This window comes from Coptis chinensis, chromosome 5 (genome assembly GCF_015680905.1).
Source record: "Coptis chinensis isolate HL-2020 chromosome 5, ASM1568090v1, whole genome shotgun sequence".
NCBI classification, from domain to species: domain Eukaryota; kingdom Viridiplantae; phylum Streptophyta; class Magnoliopsida; order Ranunculales; family Ranunculaceae; genus Coptis; species Coptis chinensis.
Window position 1 is genome coordinate 65,952,257 of NC_141460.1, and position 20,526 is coordinate 65,972,782.

At 36.4% G+C, this 20,526-nt stretch overlaps 1 protein-coding gene, 1 long non-coding RNA gene and 2 other non-coding genes across 6 annotated transcripts; 1 reads left to right on the forward strand and 3 right to left on the reverse strand.

The window, feature by feature from the left end:
* The first annotated feature begins 229 nt into the window (after nt 1–229).
* On the forward strand, nt 230–3,002 carry LOC147498405 (uncharacterized). Of its 3 annotated transcripts, none has more exons than XR_015195482.1 (3): nt 230–706; nt 1,545–1,674; nt 2,391–3,002. It is a non-coding gene; the product is annotated as an uncharacterized LOC147498405 (long non-coding RNA). The 3 variants fall into 3 exon arrangements; XR_015195483.1 differs by lacking the exon at nt 2,391–3,002 and adding an exon at nt 2,121–2,361 and having other exon boundaries at nt 305–706; XR_015195481.1 differs by lacking the exon at nt 2,391–3,002 and having other exon boundaries at nt 460–706; nt 1,545–1,924.
* Nucleotides 3,003–11,404: 8,402 nt separating this feature from the next.
* LOC147498406 (small nucleolar RNA snoR128) lies at nt 11,405–11,503 on the reverse strand. The gene has a single exon (XR_015197274.1). It is a non-coding gene; the product is annotated as a small nucleolar RNA snoR128 (small nucleolar RNA).
* Nucleotides 11,504–11,567: 64 nt separating this feature from the next.
* On the reverse strand, nt 11,568–11,662 carry LOC147498407 (small nucleolar RNA snoR128). Its single transcript, XR_015197275.1, has one exon. It is a non-coding gene; the product is annotated as a small nucleolar RNA snoR128 (small nucleolar RNA).
* Nucleotides 11,663–16,091: 4,429 nt separating this feature from the next.
* Nucleotides 16,092–16,601, reverse strand: LOC147498408 (secreted RxLR effector protein 78-like). The gene has a single exon (XM_086563225.1). It carries the CDS (start codon nt 16,599–16,601, stop codon nt 16,092–16,094), a length of 510 nt encoding a protein of 169 aa, XP_086419351.1.
* Between the last annotated feature and the right edge of the window lie 3,925 nt (nt 16,602–20,526).

Sequence of the window (20,526 nt, forward strand, 5' to 3'; positions counted from 1 at the left end):
GGTTCTTTCTTCTTTAATGAGAGGTGATACCTTAAAAAGTACATTCTATCTTCATCATGAACTATATAAAGGTTACTGCATGCTTTACAGTTTTGAAGTTCGAAGCTGGTTTGAAATTTAAAGTTCCAGTCCTGATTGTACTGCGGCATATGATATGAGTATATGGCACAACACTTCTTCTTCATTTTAACTTGAAATTAAAACACACGCTAGGGACATTTATTTTCTTGTTGGGGACTTGGGGGCTAGCTTATCAGGTCAGTTTACTTTTTGTGTTATGGTCATTGACACAGCACTTGTTCACAAGTCATTTGGAAGCAAAGTAGAAACGAAGGAAAACTACTTTGCCCTTTTCAGAAACATGAACTTGAAGGCAAGTAACTGTTCGGTCTGCAGGGTAGTAGTATAGAGAGATAATAGTCCTGCATAAAACAGAACAGCGGTAATATTATCCTTGGCATGACAAGAAACTCAGTGCGGAGCACAACCACTTCATGGTCAAAATCCGCAAATACCATTTGAGTACACACACCATTTGCTTTTGTTGTTCTTCACAAGTTAAGGAGACAGTACCAAGTTCTTTCTCATCCATAACAAAAACAAAATGCTTCACCAAAAGAAAAGCCAAGAACCAATGATCTCAAGAAAGAAGAGGACATCTTTTTTTAAGATTATTAACTCTTCTATCATTCATGGTCGACAGCTTGTAAGAATTTCAATCCCCTCCTTTATTCAACTTGTTTTTTTTTTTCTGTGGAACTTAATACGTTGAATCTTTGTTTTTTTTTTCTTGTGATATTTTTATAATGAATTAAGTCCTCTTTGTATAGTGTTAATGTCAGAATATTGTTTGTGCGGTTACTAATTTGAGCTTTAAGGATGTGAAATTTAAACGAAAGGGAAAATTGCATCATCAAATGATTGGATGGGAGGAAAGGATTCATTAATTATTTCATTGTTTACTTTTACAAATATATATTACTTGCATCTCTAGTTTAAATCTTGATGTGTAGTCTATTAAGTACATATTATTATGTTTGTGCTTAGATAGATGAAATTAGAATACCTGTGGCTCAGTTTTACGGAACTGTTTCTCGAGATAAAGAATTAGTGGTTAAGCCTTGCTGATAAAAATGTTAAAAACTTGTAGAAAAATATTCCATAGATATTGGTTAAGTGAAGACGTGTGTACATATGCTTGATGTATAATGTATTTTGACTACTGATATAATAAGCATGCGGTTGGAAGCTCTGAGAAGAAGTTTGTTTCTGAAGCATTCGGATTCATCTTTGCTTCTTAAGGATATTCACATAGAAATCCAGCAGACAATGGAATAACTAGTATACCGTACTGGGAGCTAGCTAGGTTTGTATAATAGCAATTGAGTTGGTATATTCAGAAAAATAAAGTTTACCTAATAGGCTAATACTATTGAACTATAGAAGTGAACTCATGATTTCATGAAAATTCTAAGTTGTAAGTTCTTGCTATAATGTCTACTATATTGTCTTAAACATAAAGCTCTTAATGTGTGCGCATGCAGGGGATCCCGAACAGGTTCATTCAAAAACAGGGTAAGAGTCTGCCATATGTTGTAGACTTAAAAGTTCCTACTGGTTCACTTTCGCGTGTCGAATTGAAAAAAGTGGATGGCATTCTTTGGTTTCAAAAAGGTTGGCAGGAATTTATGGAACAATATTCCATTGACGTAGGGCATTTTTTAGTTTTTAAGTATGATGGAAAATCTCAGTTTCATGTTCTTATATTTGATATGAGTGGTAATGAGATTCCCTACTGTAATGACTCGAACTGTGCTGGAGAATCTGGTCAAGTGCCAAGAAAAGAATCTACAAAGCGCAAGGAAATTGTTGACATTCCTTCTCATAAGCATATATATCAAACTCTGATCCTTTGTTGTTGTTTTCATATAATGCTCTGGATATCCAATAGGGTTAACTAGTATTACCCCCTACTAGATGAGCCAATTAGGATTTCCCCAACTAGATGGAGAAATTAGGGTCTCCCCTGAGTACACAAAAAAAAAACACGGTCAACTAGTAGGGGGTAATACTAAAAGATCCTATCCAATAATGACCAATACTGTATTTGTTAAATGCAGGTGGAGGTCATTCAATATGAGAAATGTGAAGAGAAGGAAATTCATACTAGCTCAATTAAAGCTTTAGGCAGCCTGTTCTTTTATGTCGAAACATCTTTTCTTCATAATTAAAATGAGACCATCATATGTGAACTCTAAATATGTGGTGTGCTTTTGAATATTATTTTAGACTCTCATACTTTTAGGAACAGTTAAGATTTCCTTGTTTTCACTTTTTTGTATATACCTCTTCTTTCTTGTATGAGAATGTGTTTCTTCTTCTGTGCACAGCATATACCAAAATCATTCTTCACAAAGTACCTACCAAGGCGGTTGGAGGATTTCAAAATTCAAACTTCTGATGGTAAAGAATGGACTGTTGGATACAATTTGAATGAAAATGGTATGAGAATGAGTAAAGGAGTCAGTGCCTTTCTATCGGGTTGTAACATTAAACTCGGTAATATTTGCATCTTTGAGCTGGTTAACAGGAAGGAATTTGAGTTGAAAGTTAAAATAGTCAAACAGTAGTAGTTGGATAGAGGAGTAGGATGTGAAGAAGACTATCCATTTTGTAATATCTTTAATATATATAGAAAAACGAGGGTCGAGTGAATAGTGAATAGTGAATGTGTGTGGGTGTAGGGGCATTTTGGTCATTTCACATTTTTTAAAATTTTTAAAGAATAAAATAATAATTTAATATTTATAAGCTTTAAAAAAAAGTATATAGATCCCACGTGGGTACCACGTGTACAATAGCTAGTTATGTTTTAAAGACCGCCCATGTTAGGCTATTCTTATTTGTAGGTTGTTTTAGGGCTGTATTTGCAATTGGCTGAATCAAAAGCCAATCTGTCCTTTTAAGTCCTTTTAATCAGAGAATCTATGTTATTTAATTCAGACAATGAAAAATGTGATTGCAGTTTGAAAAGTGATAGCAAGAAGCTGAGACTAGTTTACTTTTAGTTAGATTAAAAAAACTTGTAGTCTACCGGTGGAACTTGCCATTAAACTCTACCAACGTTTGGAGTTAAACTGATGCCGAGATCACAAATGGAGATAATCAGAGTGACATACTGTCATCTACTCAATTGAAACTGACAGATTTGAACTGATTTAGTAATTTGGATTCCATGAAGAGTACTATTGTAGGAACCTTCGGTTTAGCATTTTGTTAGATGCATTTGAAACTGACAGATTTGAACTGATTTGGTAATTTGGATTCTATGAAGAGTACTATTGTAGGAACCTTCAGTTTAGCATTTTGTTAGATGGATTCGTAGAGCATATGGGAAAAAGAAAAGAATGTACTCAAAACTCAGAAACATGTTTTATCACTCTTGGTACTTCGTAGAATACAATATTACATCACACCATGCAACAAGTGAACTAGGCAATCCAATTGGATCCCCCCGATCAGCCAATTAGGATTCCCCCAAGATCGGAAATTAGAGTTTCTCCCAAATACACACAAAAAAAACACCCCAAATATACACAAAAAAAACACGATCAATTCAAATTGATTTTTTTTTTTGGTGTACTTAGGGGTAACCCTAATTTCCCAATTTTGTAAGGGGGAAATCCTAATTGTGGTGGGTAATACTAGTTAACCCTAGGGGTGACTTTCGATCGGATAAAGGACTTTCGGAAAAATTTCCAATTTTTTTTCGGATGACAATATTCTTTCCAAATCCGATCAAATTATTTTTCAGATAATTTTTTTTTCCGAATTCGGAAAGTTTAGAAAATTAGAAAATTTTCAAAAATTTCGGAATCCACAAAATATGAATTTGAATTATATAATCAGATTTTCTTTTAGAATAACAATTTTTTTTTTATCCAGTTAATACATTCATTTAACAATTATTTTGAAATATATTAATTAAGCAAACAACTTAGACCTTTTAACATGTTCATTCAGCAAAAATATTCTTTATGCTAATACATTAATTCAGTAAATGGGAATATGGGATAAATTGAGACATATACTAGAATGACAATATTAATTTCTTGAAGTTGTGAGAAAGACATTGTTTTACCTCTCTAGGGTTTTTATTTTGTTTGTAAATTATATGTAGTTTTAATTTAGTAATTATATGAAATAAACCGCTATATGTTAAAAATTCGGAAATTAATCGAAAATTGGATCGGATTTTGAAAACATATCCAATTCCGAGCCAATTATTTTTCGGAAAAATCGGATATTGGAATTTCAGATATTGGAACACAAATATCATTGCCAAATTCGGAAAAATATCGGATCGGAATTCGGAAAAATTGACTTTTCGGAAAAAAGAGACACCCTAGTTAACCCTTTAAAGTTTTATACAAGCACAAAAGTCATGGAGAAGAAACAATAAATCATCTAATAGACAAAAATAACAGCATGAAACAAAAGAAGATGGATACAGAAAGATTGGCCGAGTAGAAACAAAAGCCAGAGTGAAATTAAATGAAATTCGAATATTAGCAGGCTCTGGGGAAAAGTTAAAAACAAAATGCATTTGATTCAAAGTGGGAAGCCTTTACGGGTAGATGTCCTCGAGGTCTCTGCCAAAGGCTGCCCTTTGGCTTTGTGTACAACTCCATCAACTCACCACCCACATCCTTGGAATGACAAGCAAATAATGCCTTTAAGAACCAAGGCTCCCTGAATGCTCTAAACATGACCAAAGCTCTGTCAATATTCACTACCTTTCCACAGATGGTCTCACACGGTATATGAGAAACATCAGCTTTAGCAGTCAAGTGAGTTTACAAAAGTCAAAGACTCAACAGAATTGAACACGTCAACACAATTCTATTGGTTAGTTGTAATTCTATTTTGGTTTTAGTTTCAGTAAAGTGACAGCTGTACATTCTTGTAAGTATATAAAGAGAACTCCTGTAATAGTTTCATTCAAGAAAATGAAATCAAAGTTTATGTTCTAATCCTCAAATCTTCTCCACTAAGTTTTATATCATGGTATCAGAGCCTTTTTCGCTTCACAGCACCGCCATTAAAACTTCGATCAAAGCTTCCGCAAGTGGATTTCTCTTACTTCAAAATCATTATTGATTCATTGAATCATCAATTTGAGGTAAATCAATCATCGATTTCAAATTCAATCACTCATTTACCTGATTCATCAAATCTTTAGTTCATTTGGTTCAAAACAAAACCAAACATCATGAATCCTATAACAATTGAAACTTTAACCGCTCAAATTGTTCAATGACAAGCTCAACTTCAATCCCAAATACAACAACAATCCATAAACTTACCATCTCCTACTTCAAATATGTTTCATGTCAACAACATCACCAATCTTGTTCCTGTTAAGTTGAACTGTGAAAACTATCTTGTTTGGAAACAGTTGTTCTTACCAGTTGTGAAAAACAACAGTCTTTTGGGGTTTGTTGATGGTACAAATGAATGTCCATTGAAATACATTATTGATGATGATGGAAATGAAACTTCCACTATCAATCCTCATTTTGTTGATTGGAATAAGAAAGATCAGATGGTTTTGATTTGGCTTAATGCAACGATATCTGAAAGTTTGCTGCCTTACATTGTTGGTATGCCTACGGCAAGAGATTTATGGTGCACATTAGAGAAAAGGTTCTCTGCATTCTCTAGAGCACAGATTCATCAGTTGAAATCCAATCTTCAAAACACAACCAAGGGAAATAAAACTATGACAGACTACCTACAACAACTCAAACTTCAAGCAGATGGACTTGCTGCTGCTGGTGCTCCCATCAATGATGGTGATCTTGTATTCCAAACATTAAAAGGATTGCCTGATGAATATAAACCTTTCTGTACTTCAATCAGAACCAGGAAAGATAATGTTACTCCAGATGAGTTACATAGTCTATTACTCAGTGAGGAACTTGCTTTGGATGATACTCCAAAAGCAATTGGAACAGAACCAAATACTCATGCTTTTTCTTCAGTGAAGACTTCTAACTACCATCAGAATTCCAACTATAACAATAGAGCTCCTATGAATAGTAGAAATTATGGAAATTCTCAAAGAGGTAGAGGAAATGGAAACAGAGGTCGAGGAAGGGATAGAATTGGATTAAGAGGAAATTATGGTAATGGGAATGATACTCCGTCATATTATAACAACAATGGAGCCAGTACTAGTTATAACAATAATGGAGCCAGTATTAGTTATAACAACAATGGAAGTTCAAGTTACAATGGGAACTCTTCTTATCAGTCAAATGGAAATGGCAACAGGCCTACATGTCAAATCTGTAATAAAATTGGTCATCTAGCTGTTGATTGTTACAACAGGATGAACTATGCTTTCTCTAGGAAAATTCCTCCACCAAAACTTGCAGCAATGGCAACCTCTTCTTATCACTCTAATGATCAAACCTGGATTGCTGACTCTAGAGCTACTAATCACATGACCTCAGACTTGTCTAATCTCTCAATGCACTCAGATTATCATGGAACAGACAAGGTTCTTGTCGGCAATGGTGAAGGTTTGCATATTCAACACACTGGTTCTGCCTTTATTAATACACCTCTGTCTAGTTTCAAGTTAAATGAAGTATTGCATGTACCTAGTATAGCACATAATCTATTATTTGTACACAAGTTTGTTAGTGATAATCACTGCTCCATCACCTTCACTCCAACTCACTTCTTTGTGAAGGATCTTACATCACAGAAGACACTTTTCCAAGGGCACACTGAAGGTGGGCTCTATCCTATCTCTTTCAAGTCCTGCATCAAATACAATAAAATTCCTACTGCCTTCATTTGCACAAAAGCACCTTCTTTCTTGTGGCATGTGAGATTGGGACATCCTGCTCAAGCAGTTCTTAGTCAAGTGTTAGCTACCACAAAGCTCACTCTTGAAGGCTCTTCAAACAACTAAACTTTTTGCTCCGCCTGCCAACTTGGCAAAAGTCACAAGCTTCCATTTGTTTCTTCTCAAATAAGAACTATTGGTCCTTTACAACTTGTCCACATTGATTTGTGGGGGCCCTCTCCTATTTTTTCTGTTTCAGGCTTTAAGTACTATGTAAGTCTTGTAGATGACTGGTCAAGGTTTTGTTGGTTTTATCCAATTTGCAATAAATCTCAGTTTCATACTGTATTCTCTGTTTTTAAGAACAATGTGGAAAATTTCTTTGAGACAAGAATAAAATCCATCAGAACTGATTTTGGTGGTGAATTCGCAAGTCATATATTTGAAAACTTCCTTCAAACCTTTGGTATCACATACTTCTTTTCATGTCCGTATACTCCACAATAGAATGGAGTAGTAGAGAGAAAACACCGACACATAGTTGAAACAGCAAGAACTCTAATGGCTCACTCAGGGGTTCCTATGGTTTACTGGGTTGAAGTCTTTCAAACTGCTGTGTATCTAATCAACATACTCCCTTCCCAAATTCTTCAAAACAAATCTCCCTATCAAAAGCTTTACAACCAACTACCAAACTACTCTTTTCTGAAAGCATTTGGATGTACATGTTTTCCATGGATTAGACCTTACAATAAAAACAAACTTGAATTCAGATCAAAACCATGTGTCTTTCTGGGTGTCTTTCTGGGATACAGTACAACTTCAAAAGGTTATAGATGTCTAGATGTACCTACTGGTAGAGTCTATCTTACAAGACATGTCATTTTCAATGAAACAGAATTCTTAATCAAAACCACTTATTGTTCTCAATCTTACAATCGGCCTTACAAATCTTCATCCTTATTCAAAACCCTACTAAATCTTCATCAGCCTCAAACATTCCTTTATTTCATTCTTTATTTCTTCTTTACAACTTCCTTCTGACAACTCTCTAAATGCATCAGATACTCAAAATCAATCATCTCCACGTTTATCAGCTACTCCAAATCCAACTCAAATTTCTTCACATATTCCAATGTCAGAATATCAATCAACTTCTCAACATTCAGCTTTTGATAACTCTCAACAATTAACCAGCAGTCAAGAACAAACACAACTTCCAAGTATTGATCCATTACCAAATATACCTACATCTCATTCAATGACAACAAGATCCAGAAATGGCATTTCAAAACCTAAAGTCATCTTTTCACCCAGTTCAAAGTCAACAAAACATCCCTTACCTAAAGCTCTTCTCACTGAACTAGAAACAATGCCTACTACACCTACTTGTTATACTCAAGCTTCCAAAGACCCAAAATGGAGAGAAGCTATGGCTCTTGAATTCAATGCCCTCATCAAAACAAATACCTGGACCCTTGTACCTTTTCATCCTGGTATGAATCTAGTTGGAAACAAATGGGTGTTTAGAATCAAATACAAAGTTGGTAGTACCATTGATAAACTAAAAGCCAGGCTTGTAGCTAAGGGTTATCATCAACAAAAAGGCATTGATTTTACTGAAACCTTTAGCCCAGTAGCTAAACCTGCAACCATCAAAATTATCTTATCCATTGCTCTTCAAAATGATTGGCCTTTGAAGAAAACTAGATGTCAGTAATGCCTTTCTGCATGGAAACCTCAAAGAAGAAGTTTATATGGTTCAACCTCCTGGCTTTGTTGACCTTACCAAACCACATCATGTTTGCAAACTTCACAAGTCTAACTATGGTTTAAAACAAGAACCTCGTGCTTGGTATGAAAAACTTACACATGCACTCTATGGTCTTGGTTTTCATTTTTCAAAAGCCGACTTTTCTTTATTCATAAGAACTCAGTCTACTATCATCCTTCTTCTGGTCTATGTTGATGATATTATCATCACGGGAAATTCTCTGTCTGTTTGTAATCAAATCATTGGTGAGTTGAAATCATCTTTTGCTATGAAAGAATTTGGTGACTTAAATTATTTTCTAGATCTTGAAATCAACAGAACCAAAGATTCCATGTTCATTTCCCAAGTCAAGTACACTTTTGATCTTCTTAAGAAAACCAATATGAAGGATGCCAAACCATGTAACTCACCCTGTTCTACTACTAAATTGGATCCTTTCTCCACTCCTCTTCTTGCTGATCCTAGTGAATACAGATCAATAGTAGGTGCTTTGCAATACTTAATTTGGACTAGACCAGATATATCTTTCAGTGTAAATCAGGTGTGCCAGTATATGCATTCTCCAAGAGTTCAACACTTGACAGTAGCCAAGAGGATTTTAAGGTATCTAAAAGGTACTATAAATGAAGGACTCTTATTCAAGAAAGGTACCGCACAGAAGTATGTGCTTACTCGATCTGCATCTAAGAATTTTGGATGCCCTATTGATAGGAGGTCTACAACATGTGCTTCGCATTTACATGGGTTCTAATCTTATCAATTGGAGTGCAAAGAAACAACAGATCAGCGGATCTTCAACCTGGCTTCTAATCTGGGCACTTGCTCAAACAAATTTCGCAGAAATTGCTTGGATGTGCATTCTACTCGAGAGATCTCAATTACACTTTGCGAAACCTCCCCTAGTCTTTTGTGACAATATTAGTGCAATTGCACTTTCTCGCAAACCAAGTATATCATGCTAGGACAAAGCATGTAGAAGTAGACTACCATTTTATCGGGGGAAAATGGTTCTTGCCAAGCTACTAGATGTCGATATATCTTTGTACATTATCTTTACAAAAGGGATCGACTAACCGACATCTTTACAAAAGCATTGTCTTCCACCATATTCAAGTTGCTCAAAGACAAACTTTCAAGATAATCCTCTCCCTTCAGTTTGAGGGGTGTATAAGAGAAACATCGACTTTCAAAGAGTCAATTGAGTTTACAAAAGTCAAAGACTCAACAGAATTGAACACGCCAACACAATTCTATTGGTTAGTTGTAATTGTTTTGGTTTTAGTTTCATAGAAAGTGACAAATTGTACATTCTTGTAAGTATATAAAGAGAACTCCTGTAATAGTTTCATTCAAGAAAATGAAATCAAAGTTTATGTTCTAATCCTCAAATCTTCTCCACTAAGTTTTCTATCACACGGGAGATAGCAAAGAGAGCGACTGTGTACTTGTTAGAGAGGACCAGTCCTCTGGATCCATTCAAGCTTCTCATCAATGAGCGAGGTCTGGGAAATCAATGTGGGGGAAGAAATGAGCAAAGGGACCAAACTTCCTTTGCTAATTCCCAATCCTTCATAGGAGGAGATACGTTGTCGTTTAATAATAATACCGCTGTTTAAGTTGTAACTTAGGCGCAACAGATTTCAAACAGTAGCTTTGAGAAGCATCTCCTTGGATCCAAAAAGGTCACAACAGATCTTGGAACGAAGAAAACCGAGACTGCAATTGACAATCTTAAGGAGGTCGGACCAAGTGAGGCCCGTGCCAAGGAGTATATGTTGAGCTTGGAACTAAGAATGGTGACATTAGCAGCAAAGGTTGGTGGAAGAAGATCTTATTAATTTCAGCATAATTGCAACCACATCTCTTGAACAACTGGGTAGAATCTTTTGGGTCAAATGGGGAAGAGGAAGAGCAAAATTTGCAAATACTAGTGTTAAAGTTGGGACTTCGGGCAGTAAAGTAGAAGACAGCGGCAGACTTTGCCAGTTTATATGCCTTCTCTGTTGATGGCTGGAGGTTCAGAAAATTTGGGATGGGAAAGAATTTCAGAAAACGGTTAGCCCTTCCTGGATATGGACAATGAGCGTTTATTGCGAGACAGGAGCCACTGATAGTGTATTCTGAAACATAATGACCCCCGCCACACTTTCAACTTGTATACCTAATACAATTGACATAAGTTCCTGGCACTACGAAAAAGAAAATATAGCATAGTTCAAAGACAAAACATCAAAAAGTTCAAAACCAAGATTGCTAATTAGTAATCAACAAAGCATCTAGAAACAAAACTGAAGAGCAAACTACAAATTCTGACACAGACCTCAAAAAGCATATCAACTAGGGAACAAAAGATGCCATTTAACAGAGATCAGGAATGATCCCATAGATTAAACCACTAAATAAACAGAGAAACTGACACTCATATATAAGTGTTTAATTGCAAATTTTAGTTGAATCCGTGTCTAGACCAATCAACTTGAACAACAATTTTCAGTAATGAAAAGTGACATGCTATTAACACCCCCCACCCCTTAAGCATAGCGTCCATACTAAATAAAAGCCTTTTAAAAATTGACATCTTAGCGCTGAGCCGCTGAGTTGGGTTGGCAGCACCTTTCCTCCAAACTGAATTTCCCAAAACGAAGAACAAAAAACAATACAAAAAATTTCTATAAAAGCATTAAATCAATCGGCAGATTGACCAACCAATGAATTGGCAAATAAGAATCTCATGAATCAATTTTGATCGAAACTTATCTATAAAAATATTGTTGCTCAGGTAACCGCTCAGATCGAACATGATCTCCACCATGTCGAGTTCTCATTAAGTAAAATGCTCTCGTCAATATATGAAACTATCATCATCGCAACAATATATACATTTTAGATTCTCTAATATACTTGAAAAAATTCGTTTATCTGGTCAATAAAGTGTTGCTCAGGTAACCGCTCAGGTCAACATGATCTCCACCATGTTGAGTTCTCTTTAAGCATATTGCTTTCAAGAATTAAGGCTATCATCATTGCAACAAATTTACAAACTAATATATACTATAAACTTGTTATGTTAAAAATTAATTCAAATAAAGAGAGAATGAGATGGGTCACTTTATAAGCAGAAGAAAGATTGGACAAGTTTGTAATTTTGGTCTTGAAATGAGGCTGGGATAATAATTAGGGTTTAGAGCTTTAGGGTTTATGCGTATATATGCATTTCTGCCCTTTGGGTCGTTTTGGTTGTGGGATTAGGCCTTTGGGAATTGGGATGTCCCGATTTAACCTTGTGTAAATTTTTATATTGTTCGGTCATTTTATGCAATCATCATCGTCCAACTTTTAAAGTTTAAACTATAATAAATCAGTGAAAAAACAGAGTCTTCATTGGCCGTTGGTTCCATTTTTTTTTTCTAATAGCATCATCAACGTGCTGTAATAAATTGTGAAACATCAGCTTTTTTCGTCTATCAAAATTGCTATTATCGTCTCAAGTACTAATGTATTTCCACAAAATTTGAAGTTTCTATTTCGAACAGAAATACTTGTCTCGTTCCAATTTAAATTTTCTTTAAACGGCAAAAGTTGTCCCGTCCCAGTCGAAACAAATTTTACAGGCAAGAGCGCAGGAGCACTCATGGCAAGGCCAACTCGAGCACAAAGCGCGCTCAACTTCTAGTAGACTTGTTTCGCGAAAAACAGAAAAATAAAAAATAAAAAAACCAAACTTATTTTTTCAGGTAAGGTAGGAGTGTAAAAAAAAACCGTTGACCTATCATCCGGTAGGATACCCGGTCTTCACCCGCCACCCAAACCTGCACCGATCCGAAAATAGACCCGTCCCGCCCCGCCACCGTTTTTATGCGGTCAGACTATGGGTGTAGGTTATATGCTCAAACCCGACCCGTTAAACCTCCCGACCCGCACCATGTTAAAAGTCATTGACCTAACCCCGTTGATCAGCACAATTTCAATACTCTAACTCTAATATTTTTGTATTCTGTTTATATTTTCTTTTAATTTTTGTAGAAATTTGGGAGATATGAACACAAACTTATGAGTTCAACATCAATTTCAAATATTTAAATTTAAACATTGGGTATATATCAAAAGTTCAAATTCAACTTTCGAATTTTGGAGAAAATGAATCATTCATCCTTGTATTAATTTATAATTCTTTTAAGGGTGTGTTTGTTATGATGGAAACACTATGGAAAGGAAAGGAAAATAAGAGTGGTCCACCTTTTCCATAGTTTTTAAGGTGTTTGTTTACCCATGGAAAGGAAATGGGCTTTTCCATATGGAAACAAATGGAAAAGGTTTTGTGTCTTTAGCTAACCCCTGAAAATTTTGTGGAAAGGAAAGGAAAGGAAATAAATAAATAGGGACTTACTACTAATACACTCCACTAAACAATACAATTATTCATTTCCATAGCTTTTGCAAACAAACATGATTATTTCTTTTCCCAGTTTTTACTTTCCTTTCCCCAGTTTACCAAACACATACCATTTAAAATTATTTCCTTTCCATTCCATTCCATTCCATTCCATAGTGGACCACCCATTTTATTTCCTTTCCTTTCCATGAGTTAAAATTTAACAAACACACCCTTAGTTTATATTTTATTGTTTTGTACCATAGATCCTCCCTCTCATCTTCATTTTATCATACTATGGAAAATAATCAATTTACAAATAGTAAATCACGAGAAACAAGTTGCAAATTTACAGATATAGTTTTGGGTTCAAGTTCAATTTTTTTTTTTTTTTTTTTGTTTATTTTTTATTGATTGATTCTATTTTTTTTCTCTATGTTGTGAATTGGATATATATTACTTGCAGAATTAGAAAGTTTTTTTTTGGGTGAAATTGGGTTAAAATGTTAATTTCCACCTGACCCGAATGACCTGCCCAAAACCCGCCCCGTAAGCTGACCCAACAGGTCGGGTGATGATACTAAGACATAACACTTCAACCTGCCCCGCCCTGCCCCATTGGGGACCACTGAATTTGTATCCCCTAGACCCGCCCCACCCCGACCCATCACTATTTGACCCGTAGTTGACCCGATCGGCCCCGTATTACACCCCTAAGGTAAGGGTGCGGGGTGCGCTCTGGTTAAGGCAAATCTAAGTGACCCACCCCTTTACATTTTAATTTTTTATTTAAAAAAATTGAAAAAGTTCTAGATGGCAAAACTTGACTCGTCCAACATCGTGGGCCCAACGATACAAAATCGAGCCATTTTTATTTTTTAATAAAAATAAAATAAAAACATTCTGAACGGCAAAACTTGACCCGCCCAACTTCTGGACGGGTAAAATTGTCCTGTGTAAGTAGCTGCTAAATTTCTGAAAGTATTTTGGTCGAGAATTTAACAATTGCTGATATGAAAACTGGTGTTTGGCAGCGCGTTGGTAAACGAAATTGCTAAAAAAAATTCTATCTGTCACATTGGAAATGGTTTTTAGCAGTGCCTTCATGATGCTCTAAGTTAGCAAATATATTGATATGAATAGATTACAAAAGATTGGCTTAATTGGGATTATATTTCCCAACTACCCTCAATCAAATATGTAATACATGACACTTGGGGATTCTCACCTAGTGAGCCATTGAGGCTTTCCTAGAAATACAAACTGTTCTTGTGGTGTTAGGTGTAAGCTATGCCTTGTAGCTTGGTCTGCTGCAAAGTTCGCTTCATGCCACGTACTTGAGACCAATACATAGTCTAATTCCTTTTTTACTAGTTCCCATCATAGTCTAATCTCCCATGGAAACTCTCAAGTCCCAAAAGCCGTGACTGCTGCTTTAGAATCCAATTCTATCCATATTCTTTCCCATCGCTTGTCAATCACCAGTTCAACATTTTCTATTATAGCCATTACTTAAGCAAAATAACTAGTACTCTCACCTAAGTTTTTACATATAACTAGTAAAACCTCGCAATCACTATTTCTGAAGACTGACCCATAACCTGCAACTCCTAGATTACCTTGTGATGTTCTGTCAGTGTTAATCTTGATTATCTCTTTGTGTGGCAGTTCCCATATGCAATCTTGAATTATAGGTGCTCGTGGGAGCTTGAGAGAGAGTCCTCATCTTTGTATAAGTGCATTGTCAAAAGGTTTAGAGGTTCCTTTAGACAATGTGTAAGCATAGTGCACTTCCTTTCTTATACCGGCTTTGCATCCTGCTAACCTTCACATAAAAAACTATATCGTTTCTATGTGTCCAAATGATTACCATCCCGTGCACTACTGCCACATGCTACATGTGTTTGGCAATGGAACTTTGCTTGTTGGTAATCTGCATTGCTTCCTTGAAATTTTTAAATCCTTTCTGACACTTGAACATATCAAACAACCAATCTCATATTTCCTTCGAAAATCTGCACTCCCAAAGAACATGAAACAAGTCTTCTTCACTGTGACAACCCAAGTAGCTAGCATCTTGATGCAAATCGAAACCCCTTCCCTTTCAGGCAAATTTCTGTAGCTGCACAACCTTGTAATAAGAGCTTCCATGTTGTTCCCGCTATTTTTGGATTTACATAATTATTCCAAATGTAAGTACTCCACCACACCTTCAAAGATTTTGCTCTAAGTTCATCGTGAGCGGACTTAACTGAGAATTTGCCCTTCTGATCGGTAGCCATACCCTGAAGTCTGAAGCTGCAGAGTTGATCTTGGGCAAATGTGACATACATGCCTCTTATAGAATCTCTAGCAATTGCACAGGCACATCCCATTCACCATTTGATATGACCTGCCCCAACCTTGCTCGACATCCTTTCAATTGCTTAGAGGTAAGGTTTAGAGAAGTTTGAATTGATTGGGGTCCCCACAAATTGTCCTTTCACAGATCTATCTTTGAGCCATCCCCAATAACCCATTGGTGTCTTGACTTTACTTCCTTCATTGCCTTCTTCAGACCTGGCCATATAGTGGATTTTGTGTAGTACTTAATTGGATTGTCATCTCTTATAAAAGTATTTGCTTCTCATGAAGGTAGAAAAGTCATCTTTCTTGTTAAGAATGTGCCACCCAAGTTTCATCGAAAGAGATAAATCCTGCTCCCTCAATTTTCTAATTCCCAGACCTCATTCGGCATGGGAATTCCGTGCTATGGTGACTAACTTCTTGGTGGTGGGATTTCCAATCCACAAGAAATTTCTTATGATTCTCTCTGTTTCCATGATTGCGTTTGCCGGCCATTTATAAACCCCCATGTTATATACAAAAATGCTTGTAAGAAGGGATTTCACCATGACACATCTACCTTGAAATGATAGAAGTTTACCTCTCCACTCAGTAATTCTTTTTTTGATCTTGTCTATACGTGGATTTACTGCAGCTTTGGTAACTCTCTCTTGGAACAAAGGAACCCCCAAATACTTCTCAAGTAATGCTTCACTATGAATACCCAGAATCTCCCGGAACTCATGTTTCCTTAACCTTGTCTAGTGCATGCCTCCTGCCAAGAGTTTGCTTTTGTCTTTATTCGTAATTTGGCCAGAAGATGACTGATATCTCTCGAGAAGCCTAACAATGTTTCTTATATTGTTTCCGTCACCACTTGAAAAAATAAACACATCTTCTACATATAGTAAGTGGGAGGGACATGGAACACCTTTAGCTTTAGTAAAAGGCGCCGCGAGACCCAAATCCCAGAGCTTATTTAGTCCTCTACTTAAGGAATCCTCCGCTAAAGCAAAAAGAAGTGGTGACAATGGATCCCCTTGTCTCAAACCCCTCTCCATTGAAATAAAACCTTCTGGACCCCCATTTACAAGGATGGAGAGTTTCACAAACTTGAGAATAGCCATGATCATGTTTATCCATCTTTGTGAGAACCCGAATCTATCCATAACTGCTTGAAGGAAATCCCAGCTCATAGTGTCATAAGCCTGTGAGATGTCAACTTTAATTGCCACCCTTCCACCCTCCTTTTTGTTAAGTTTGTTGACCATTTCTGATGCAAGACATATACTAGCCTGAGAAGATCTATCTTGAATAAAACCACTTTGTTCTCGGACACCATTCCAGAAATATGGAGGTTAAGTCTTTGCTATAATATCTTGGAGAAAATCTTGATGAAGAAATTTCTCATACATATAGGCCTGACATGGGATAATTTAATGGAGTTTTTGTCTTCTGGAATCAAAGAAATAAAACATGAATTGTCACCATGTTGAATGATACCTTCCCTGAAAAAAGACACCACAGTGGCTATGACGTCTTTCTTTATGATATCCCAACAGCTAATATAAAACTGATCTTGAAAATCGTCTGGTCCAAGGCTACTATTCGAGTTCATGGCTTTAAAACGCTTTCCAAATCTCTAAAGAAGAAGGAGTATCACATAGGAACTCATTTACTTCTTGAGACATTTTTCGAGGTATCAGATTGAGAAGTTCTTCACTGATGTTGACTGGCATGTGCTTGAATTTCTCTGTGAAATACTGGACCACATATTGTTGTATCTATCTCTTCTTGTGACTATAATCTAAGGCTGGATAAACACCCACCAGGATAAGGATAAACCACCAAGATAAGGATAACCACCAGGTATTAGGATGAGTGTAGGACTCTATCCTATCTGATATTAGATGAGTATAAGACTCTATCCTATCCAATATTGAGGAGGTGGGAGAGCTCTATAAATAGACCCTCCACCCCTCACATATTGATCATCCCAACAAAGAAAAGCTCTCTCTCCTTTAATGGTGGCCTCCAACATTTTCTAAAGAAGAAGATAGTAATTTGTGGAGATTCCATAGGTGGTAACCTCCCTAGCCATTGTCGGTTCTCGGTTCGTGAACAAAGGTTGCTTCCCGTTCGTGGTTGGAACTTGACTCCAGCTAAGTTGAGAAGAAGAAGATCTTGAGTGTGCCAAGAACATCATCTTCTCCTGTAGATCAAAGCTTGGAACTTCAAATTGAAAGCTGTGACCAAGGTACGATCTTTTGTTTCTACTGCGTTATTTTATGCACGTGATATAGTGTAATTATACATATCGTAGGAATCATGCATGAGATATCAGTAAAAACCCTACATTGGCATCGAGCCAGGTTTTCCATGGTTTGCATGCTTTTGTTTGTAGTTTTGATCTTGTGATCTACATTTTTTTTAGAAAATTGTTTTTTTCAAAATCTTTTAATTAATTTTTAAATAATTAGGTTGTTTAAAATTAATTAGAAATTGCTTAATTTTTTTTTGCAAAATAAATTATTTATGGGAAATAATTTGGCTATTTTAGTGGAAATTTTTTTTAGAAAATTTTTTTTTCCTTTAAATTTTTTATTTTTCCATGATTAAAAATTGATATTAGGATGTTTATTTTTACCATGCAGTAATTATTTAAATCTGGATTTTTACTATTGCATGTAAATAAAATTGTATGTTTTCTATCAACGGTCATATGAAAACTAAGGCATAATGCCTAAGTCGCATAGACCCGAGACTTGTAGGAAAATTGAACTAGATCTTGGGAGACGGGTTTCCAAGAAACGCATGACTGCAAAGTAATATAGGAGAGTTTTGCAGCGTACTGTCTTGAAATCTGATAAGATAAAGACAGAGCCACCATCACCAGAATATACACCAAAGAGCCCCAGTCCTATTCAGGATAGGAATGAGGCTCGACCACTTAAATCTCTCCTACATCGATTATGGGGCGATCTTTGAGGAACCAAATCCATATGATGTGTCATCGGGGTTTATTTTCCCACCTCACAGGAAACAGAGGAAGTGGCTAGTAATTTTCAAATAGCCGATAGTGATTGTGAGGATGAGGATGACTCCCCAGGCACCCGGGGCGTTTCTATGTTCATGGTTGACTGGCTCTTTTTAGTTCCACATTGTTTTTGAAAGATAGAAAACTCTTTTGTGTAGAAACAATTTTATTAAATGGAAATTTAAGTAGTAGATTTTTTTCATATTCTATGCTATTGATAGTCAAATGCATTGATTTTATTTAATGGCTAGAATCATGCTAGTAGATTATCATGATCATCTCATATGTGAAAATGTGGATTACTTAGATTTATTTTAAGAGATGATTCTTATTCGTAGTATTTTATTTTTGGAATTCAAACTTGATAGAATAGCACCTGATGGAAAATCCCCGTTTACGATGCTACCTGAAAAGGACTTGTTAAACGATAAGAATTACGAACTTTGGTCTAGGAAAGTTAGGCTAATTCTGGCAGATAGGAAGGTCATTGACGTAATAACCGAGACGATGCTTGTAACCCATACCGGGAATAACACAAGCTGCTTATACTGCTGCACTTAGGAAGTACAATGAGTATACAAGCAGAGACAATGTTGCCCGAATTACCATACTTGGCACCATGATAAATGACTTCATGATGCGGTATGATGGCCTTGGATCGGCTAAAGAGCTATGGGAAGCAGTAAAGGCGGACCTTGGGGGTATGACTACTGCACAACTGAGGAGGCTAAATGAGCTTTGACAAATTTATCAAGCTGCCCCATACCTCTATGACACAACATTGCACGGTGAAGAGGAACATGGTTGCTGAGTTAGCCCAAGCAGGATAGGTCTTATCAAATGAACAACAAATTCAAGCTGTCATTAGGTCTTTACCTAAAACTTGGGAACAATTTCGTCTTATCTTAACGCATGACGACAGTATCACAAACTTTGCACAGGTGCAGAGGAAATGTGAGCTTGAGGAACAAAGACTTCTCAATGAAAAGCCTGTTGTTCAAACTGAAGCAAATGTTGTCAACTCCAAAAAGAGGAAGGCTCCTTGGAACAAGAAAAGTGGAAAAGGGAAAGGCAAGGAAAAGGCCAAGCCCCGACCCACAAAAAAGAAACCTAGGAAGTCGATAGACATGACTAGTGTTGAATGCTTCCGTTGTCATCGATGGGACACTATGCTTGGGCATGTCCTTCTCCGAGGTAAGTTTTACTTTAAGTATCTTGTCAATGTGATAAGTATCTTGTCATCTTTGTCGATTCATCACAATATTGGATTGTAGATTCAGCAAATGACGCACCACATAAGCCGATAGGTCCCTGTTTGAAAGATTTTCGAAACTTCCACAAGGAACTTCGGAGAGTCCACATGGGAAACCAAAGTGTAGGTGATGTTTTGGGCACATGCACTTGTAGGTTGGATTTTATGAGTGGGGAGATCCATCCTTATTGAAGAAGTACTCTTTGTACCCTCAATTAGGAGAAATCTTTTATCGGTTTGAAATTACTTCAAGAATCCTATGTGTTTAATTTTTTCCGAACTTCGCTTGAGATATCTTTAAATAACAGTTTGATAGGTCATGCTTATTTAATGAATTCTTTTATGACATTACACTTAGCACAAACTGAAGTTTTTATGTCTAAAATGGTTGGTTGCCAATTGTGGCATGCTAGACTAGGACGTATTGGACACAGTAGAATAGACCGCTTAGCAAGGGGAGGGTTGTTAGGCAACTTAACCTCTGTTAAAATAGAAACCTGTGAAAGTTGTCTTGCTGGAAAAGCCACCAAGAAACCTTTTGTGAAAGCCCAAAGGGCAACTTATCCTTTACAACTTATTCACTCTGACATCTGTGGACCAATGAATGTAACAGCAAGGCATGGGGCTTTGTATTTCATTACCTTCACAGATGACTATACACGTTATGGGACCGTGTACTTGATGTCTCACAAATCAGACGCCTTGGACTATTTTAAAAAGTACAAGAACCTTGTTGAAAATCAACTTGAAAGGACAATAAAGGCCTTAAGAACTGACCGCGGACGTGAGTATCTTTCTGATGAGTTTAAGGAACTCTGTGAAAATAAGGGTATAGCTAGACAGCTAACTATTCCTTATACCCCTCAACAGAATGATGTCTCTGAGAGAAGGAATAGAACCCTGCTGG

Coding starts and splice junctions, on each gene's coding strand:
- LOC147498408 (XM_086563225.1), bottom strand. CDS start 16,601: ATGGTCAACAAACTTAACAAAAAGGAGGGTGGAAGGGTGGCAATTAAA.